The sequence below is a fragment of the Theobroma cacao genome, chromosome 5 (genome assembly GCF_053813885.1).
Source record: "Theobroma cacao isolate CCN51 chromosome 5, ASM5381388v1, whole genome shotgun sequence".
NCBI classification, from domain to species: domain Eukaryota; kingdom Viridiplantae; phylum Streptophyta; class Magnoliopsida; order Malvales; family Malvaceae; genus Theobroma; species Theobroma cacao.
Window position 1 is genome coordinate 4,657,205 of NC_142643.1, and position 7,807 is coordinate 4,665,011.

General features: G+C 35.5%; 1 protein-coding gene across 1 annotated transcript; it reads left to right on the forward strand.

Annotated features, from left to right (window-relative positions):
- The first annotated feature begins 3,342 nt into the window (after nt 1-3,342).
- Nucleotides 3,343-7,269, forward strand: LOC18598144 (AT-hook motif nuclear-localized protein 1-like). The gene is made up of 6 exons (XM_018122349.2): nt 3,343-4,176; nt 4,873-4,940; nt 5,071-5,202; nt 6,190-6,351; nt 6,584-6,926; nt 7,012-7,269. The coding sequence occupies exons 1-5, from the start codon at nt 3,708-3,710 to the stop codon at nt 6,914-6,916; spliced, it is 1,164 nt and encodes a 387-aa protein (XP_017977838.2). The 5' UTR covers nt 3,343-3,707; the 3' UTR covers nt 6,917-6,926; nt 7,012-7,269.
- The last annotated feature ends 538 nt before the right edge of the window (nt 7,270-7,807 follow it).

The window sequence follows — 7,807 nt, forward strand, 5'->3', positions numbered from 1 at the left end:
AAATATTTGCAAGTAATCTGAGAAATCACTAGGTGAAACTCTCTGACTGCAAGGCAGGAATATATTAGAATCCCAAGGGGAGAGGGGGATTCAAGATTACCGTGCCAGTGGGTTGGGATAAGCTCCATTTTACGGGCCATTCAGCACTAGAAATTAAGTTCATTAATCTTTAAACACATGCCTCATAAACTTTACCTATACTCCCAAAATTCCTTTTTTTTTTAATTAAAGTTTAAATTTTTGGATATATGTGCATTCTATCCCAAGCTTATGTCCATAATGCACGTTTTAAGAGCGTTGGTTGGGTTAGGTGAGGTTGGCTCATAGGATCCGGAAGAGTATAACCAAATTCAAACCGGTTCAACAACCACAAATTAAATTATTAACAACTGTATGTTTACTCTAATAACACATTGCCCATTGATTTTCAATGACCTTGCTTTCCTACTTTTGTTTATATAAATAATCTGACAAATTTGCACTACTTTTAATCCATTTCTTCCATATCTCTTTACTTTTCAACAATGTTGTGAGATCCACAAAAAGGAAAAAAACAAAGGGAAGCCTTGGCGTTCTTCAATGATATCTTTTTTGGTGTGAAAAGAGAAAATGTCAAAAACTCTAAATCAAAATTCAAAGATTTTTCATTAGTTTTTCTTTTTTTTTAAAAAAATTTACCTGTTAGTCACCCTTATATTTGCCGAGTTAGGCCCGACGCTCACACGAAAGATATAGAATAATATATTGCCTCATAATGTGAACTGAGAAGGAGGCGGAAAAAATATATTTTCCTCGCAAAATTGATAATTTTTAATGAATATTATTTAATGGTAAAGAAAACAACGAGCATATGCTATTCCTCCTTGGAAAGAGACCTGGCTAGCATTCAATATTTTAGATTAATGCGAGCAATAAAGTTTACAAGGTCAATTTTAGGAGGAAAATTTACATTGGGTGGGCCCTCATTTTCTAAATCGCATGTACAATATTGTACCAAAACAATTTAAATGGCCGGGGGCATGAACATCTAAATGATGACACGAATTAATGCTAGAAAAAAAGAATTAAAGTCTATTCATTGCTATCTCATAGGGTAATCTTACATCCAAGGCGATTGTGCATGATTATGTTTTATAGCAGAAAAATTGAGGCCCTATGATCATTTCATTTTGTTTGATGCACTCTCTTAGATTCTTTTTATTTTTCATTTTTGGGTTTTTTTTTTCCTTTTTGATACTAAAACGCCAAAGAAATGTCTTAAATTTAACTGATAATTCATGTAATGCATGCACTAAATTATGAGTAATATGTATGAGGTTAAGGAGTCTTTTGTCTTCAAATTATCGCATTTGAAATCAAGCCATCACTTATCCCAATAATTGTATTCTTCTTAATGTAGAGGTTTGTTAAAACTAAAGAAAAAATTAAGAAAGAAAAAATTGTTTGTAAATGAAAAAGTAAAAGGCAGGGACAATCCCCTGATTGGTCCCAAAAAGATCCAGGAAATGCAGGCATCAGCTTTGCTGCTGCAAGTGGATATCCCGGATCCTGGATCCTGGATCCTGGATATGTTGGCCGGCAAGTCAGCAACTCAACATACATCACCTTCCTTGTCAGCTCTTAAATTCCACACTCTAGTACTACTGTACTAAAAGTTCCATTTGCAAAGGACATCTGCCCAACCCCAACCCAACCCAACCCAACCCCAATCCCTAACCACACACATCTTATCAAATCTGAGGTCGTTTAGATTGGCTCGGCTAATCTGACGTGGGTTATGATCTCCTGACGAGAAAATCCAGGTCGTTCCAGGGAACTCTAAGATCGAATCAGATGGACTGAATTTAAGTACTTTGGGAAGTGAAGTTTGGAGCAGGGGATTGTAGCTCTTTTATTACTTAAAGAGTTTAATAATAATTTTGTAAAGAATTGCGTGTTTGGTCCGGGCCGTCAACGGTCTTACCGACAGCTTTTATATCACTGTTCGCTTTTTGCAGTGTTAGAATTGGATTTTTCTGCCTTCTTTTATTTCTTTCCTTTTTAATTATATAATTTTTTTGGTTCATTTTTTTATTATATTTCATTAGCCATTTTTAGGCGAACTAGCAAAATGATACGAGCACACACTATTTTAAAACAAAATGGAGGAACATATAATATTTTTCCTACCCTGTCTATTTATTATTAAATTGGATACGAGCTTTGGAATATAAAATAATTAAAATATTAAGAGTGTTGAAATGAAAGTTTATTAAAACTTATGAAGAACAAAAAATTAAAGAAAAATTGAATGGAGATAATCTTTCTTTTTATAATTTGTATTTCATTATATACTTAAAATCACTCATATTTACAAAATAACACTCTATAGATACTGAATTAAAACAAGGTGGTGACAACGAAGAACACATGTAAATAGAATTATATATTAATATTAAAATCTAAAATATGAACTTAACTATACGTTTCTCAAATGTTACTCTTGAAAGCTATGGTATTCCATTTCCTATATATTATGGAAAATGAGAAAGACATGAGTGAGGGCTTGAGTGCCTTTTCACCCTTCTTGTGGTTGAATATATAAAAGTAAGAGGTGCCCAAAATGGCAAAAACTTTTTCCAGAAATGATAAACATAATGAGAACAAATTGAAAATTCGGAATTCCAATTATGCTTAGAAACGTAAGTTAGGGATTTGGAACCTTTTTGAGTTTTATAAGATAAGGCACTGTATAAAAATGAAAAATAAAATAAAATAAAGTAAAAAAACATTATTTAATGTCACGATTTATTGCTTTAACAGCAAAGCACCGGTTTGACTGCACTTTTAATTCAATCCAAGTTTTGAGAACCTTTCAAAATCCACCTTCTAATTTTACCCCCTTCTTTCTAACAACACATAGAGAATGCAATGGTATACTAAATTACTAAAATACCATTCACTCTGATGGCCTTGCGGGTTAATTTTTGGTCTACCCAAAAAGGGAATTTATATAAAAATTAAAATGCTTATAAATTATTATTCTAAGTGAGAACAATGAGGTTGCCCTCTTGCAATAAAACAAAAGAATTATTATATTATTAATTGAGGGCAATTTTTTTTTTTCTCATTGCACTCTACGTGTATTTGAACTATACTTTGCGTAACTTGTCAAACAAGGTAACAAGAACTTTGAATCGGCTTCCCTTTTTTGCCATTTTTTCAATAAGCAACCCTAAATTTCTAGTGCTAACATTCTTTGGTGCAAACTGCAAAGCCAAGCAAATTGGTAGAAAACATGAAAAGTCATTTTCTAATATTACAGGGGCAATTTGGGGATATGATGAATAAAGGCATTCTAGTAAATTGACCCTGTTTTCGGCCCGTGGAGTGCAGACAAGAAAAAGACCCTAGTTTCCCCGGTCTCTTTTCCCTCCTCCATTAATGGAGGGAAGTTTACAAAATCTCTATTTTTCTCTCTGTTCCTCTCTCTTTCTCTCTCTCCCCTGTTAACCCAAAAAAAAAAAAAGAAGGAAAAAAAGGCTACACCACCTTCTATTTCTGGCGCCATTTGAAGCAAGCCTTTCTATGTTTCAAACTTCACCTCCTTTTTATTTGTTTCTCTCCCGCTTCTAATTAACGCAAAAAAGCTCCCCAACGAAGTACAGTTACAGCCAACTTTCTGTCTTTTTGGGAAGGACCCAATTCTTGGTTTGCCATTTTTCAAAATGGAAGAGAAGGAGAGCACGATATCTGGGTCACTAGGCAACTCGGACACTGACTCACCACCTGCACCAGTGAGTAGCCTGGTGCTGCCGCAGGTCATGAACATGGATATGAATATGAGCATCAACATGACCTTGGAAAGAAGCCTTGATAGTGCAGCAACAGCGACAGCAACAGTTGGGGGAGTAGGAGCAGGAGCAACAATAACTGCAGCAACAGCAATTCCAGGATCAGGAGGAGGAACGTTAGGGAGTCCTGGCAGTGGAGGGCTTGATTCTTTAGCAAAGAAAAGGAGAGGGAGACCGAGAAAATATGATGCAGATGGGAACCTTAGGTTACCATATCCGGTAGTGACAACTTCACCTCCTGGCTTCACTTTATCTCCTTGTTCTCCCTCTGAGTTCTCCTCTTCCAAGAGAGGTCGAGGCAGGCCTCCTGGTTCTGGTAACTGGCAGCTTCTTGCTTCTCTAGGTAAAGTTCAAGAAAGTTCGTTTTTTTTTTTTGGTTTTGTTTAGTTCCATGGAAAACTCTGTTTGGTTCCCGAGAAAGTGCAGGAATTAAAAAAGAAAAAAGAAAAATATAAAGTCGTGTAATTGGTTGCATGCCTTTTGTTATATTCACTCTTTTTCCTTTTCTGGGGTAAATAGTACTCAACTTACACAGCAAGGAAAATTAAAATAAATAAAAATAAAAGCGTAATCGCTAATGAGAGCAAGAAATAGAGCCTTAAAGCCTTACCCATTTTTAGTATTAGTTTTTCTTCTATTTCCCACCGAACACATTGTGGGTAGTTGATTCACGCTTTCTTAGGGAATTAGATGATTAAGTTAATAAATGGTGGGTGTTTCACATTAATTTCAACTTTGACAAAAGGACGATAGCAAATACAGCAAATTTACAGGAACTTGATCTTTTGCTTTTCATTTTTCTCTCTTTTGTCCATTTATATATGGGTGAGTCTGAATTTAAGTTGGGTCTTCAATTTGCTAGAAAGTAAGAGTTCTGATTGTATCTAAAGAAGTTTTACTCTAAGTCCAAGAGAGACATCTTAGGTTGGTGAATTTTGGGTTCCTACAATTGCCTTCTATTTTCATGAATTAATTCTTAATTACTGCTTTGGACATTAATCACAAACTATATATTTGTACAAATCTTAAATCTGGACAGGTGAGTTGTTCGCTAACACGGCTGGAGGGGACTTCACGCCACATGTGGTCACAGTTAATACTGGTGAGGTAATGTACTAGAGTGGAAAATATGAGAATTGCGAGTTCAGAGTAATTCGCACAGATTTCATCTCCTGTATTAATTTTTTTTTCCCTCAATTTGCATGATGGGAGACATTACTTTTATTGTTTGATGCAGGATGTTGCAGGAAAAATTCTTTCATTTTCGCAGAAGGGTCCTCGTGGGATTTGTATTCTGTCAGCCAATGGAGCTGTTTCTAATGTTACTATTCGGCAACCTGGTTCGTCTGGTGGCATTTTAACATACGAGGCATGATTTCTACCTTCTGCTCCTAGCAATGTTGTCCCTTACTGTTTGGACAATTTTATTTATTACACTATTTATTTCATGCTCCCTTAGAAAAGGTGATTTCCAAGGGGATGCATGCCCCAGACAAGGTGGTAGATTTGCCAGGGCACACGTTAACACAAAGCTGCTTTTTTGAACAGCTCAAATTAAGGATTTCATAGATCCTGAAATAAGGAATGCTACAGCTTTTCATGTTTTGCTGGTTGCTTTCGGTTCGGAAACTTAACCCTAGTGTCACGTGCTACTCGTCAATTTTTAAAATATTGTCCAATCTCAATCTAATAGACAATCAATTGTGATTTATAATTCCCTTTTGAGACTATGACAGCAAGATTCACGATTTTATCTTGGTTTTGTCCTACAATGATATCAGGACTCACAGTTTTGTCTCACAAAAAGCGTTTCAGGTTAAAAATGTTGTGAACACTAAAATATCTAGCCTCACTCTAATATACAGTTGATGTGAGATTTACGGTTCCTCTTTGACACCATAACACTTAGCATGTGTTATGGTGGATAAAAAATGTGTTATCTTGAGCAAAATTTCCTATTGATGCCATGTTTTTATGTAAATCCAAGAAAATTTTCAGCAAATTATAAAGGCATTTATTTTCTCTCTTTTATCCAGTTTTGATTTTGAGGGAAGCTCATGTTCCCGTAGGTCTCTGAAATATCTCATATATTAGACTTGCATTCTAGGATGTTTGTTATCATTGAACTCCGATGGTTACTTACTCTATTCAACTTATTTAGTATTAGTAGTTTTCCCACAACGTTTCAGCTGGTGTCTGTTTCCTTTTAAGTATATCATACGATATTTACAAAACTGTCATTTATGATTTATGGTTCATGTTGCAATACTTTCCAATAGTTTATAACTTTATAATATCTTCTCACAGTTTGATTTTCAGCATGATTTATAGGTTGAAATTTAAAATTTCTTTGCAGGGCCGCTTTGAGATATTGTCCTTAACTGGTTCGTTTACTGTCAGTGACACTGGTGGTGTAAAATGTAGAACTGGTGGGTTGAGTGTTTCATTGGCTGGACCGGATGGTCGCGTAATAGGTGGTGGACTTGCTGGTATATTGGTGGCTGCTAGCCCTATACAAGTAAGTCCTTTGCCCTTTGTCAGTATATTCACGAGTCTATATTTCATCATATATGTTGACCATGGTACTCCATCGGAGTAGATGTTCTAAACTGAAGCATATCTGATCAATCGGAAGGCTTTTCTCCTGAAATGGAGACGTAGGCATATAGCAACTATGTTTCAACCGATTTGTCATCACTAAATTTAAAGTTGTATGCATCGAGTGATATAGTTCAATATTCTATTGCTAGATTGTGGTAGGAAGCTTCATGCCAAACGGTTACAAAGTGCATAAAAGGAAGCATTATCGTGAGCACGCGGTGGCTTCCACAGTCGCCGCTGCTCCTTCAGCCGCGGTGACAGCAGCAAGGCCAATCTCACAAGCAAAACCTGAAGGTGACAACTGTATGACACCAACGTCCCCATTTCCAGGGGAAAGCCTTGGGGAAGGAGACAATAGCACAATTGATAAACATGTACCGAATGCTACATCTTCTCATGCTGCTGCTGGTTGGAATGGCTCGGAGCCCACATCAATCCATCGGCCATCCCCTGATATTAACGTGTCCGTGCCTAGTGAATAGGGTGTCTAAGGTATGTACTTGCCCTCTGAAACAAACGTTTGTATATACCAATTTCAAAGGCTATATTTGTAACTTGCTCAACATTTTCATTTCAGGTTTACATTTTAGAGTCTTGGAGGCTGACGTGATACACTCACTGAAACTAATTTTATTCACATTATCACTTGTAACAATTAGACCGCAGAATTTTCTACAATTCTGTGTGATAGCCAGATATTGAACTTTCTTTTTTTCCCTTTCGGTGGAGGTAGGAGAGCTAGCTAGGGTGTCAAAAGCATTTTCATTTCCAGAAGTGCTGATACTCAACTTTGCCAAATTTAGACAGATTCATCAATTATTTTATGTTGGCAACACATTTGTTGTTGTTACTGCTGTGGAGGTTTTTTCTATAAAGGTAGCGTTGCGCTGTAATAATGGAACCAATAAGAGATAAAAGCGAGAGAGGAACGGGTGGGTACTGTCTAAATTTGTGTGGGTGTTCACATTTCCGTTTGTTTTCAAATTACTAAAAAATGCTATTTATAATAGCAGAAAACTTTACTTTCACAGAAGCTAAAGTCGGTAACAAAATAATATATAGATATCATGGATCAATAATGTTACATAGAAAGTACCTTACTATGTCCAAACCCTCTTAAACATTTAAGTTATTAGATTTAGTTTTAAACAATCACTAAATGTGAATAAACGTAAGGTCTTTTTTTTTAAATTGGAAAAAAAAAAGATTCGAATTTTATTTTTTAAACAATGGATCATGTATTGATCAAGAGACATTGGAATTTTATTTTCTAAGCAGTGGATTATATATTAATTAATGAGTCAAATACTTAAGTGCATGAATAAATGTAAAATTGAAAAAATAAGAATTAACTTATAAATAATGCTAAGTAA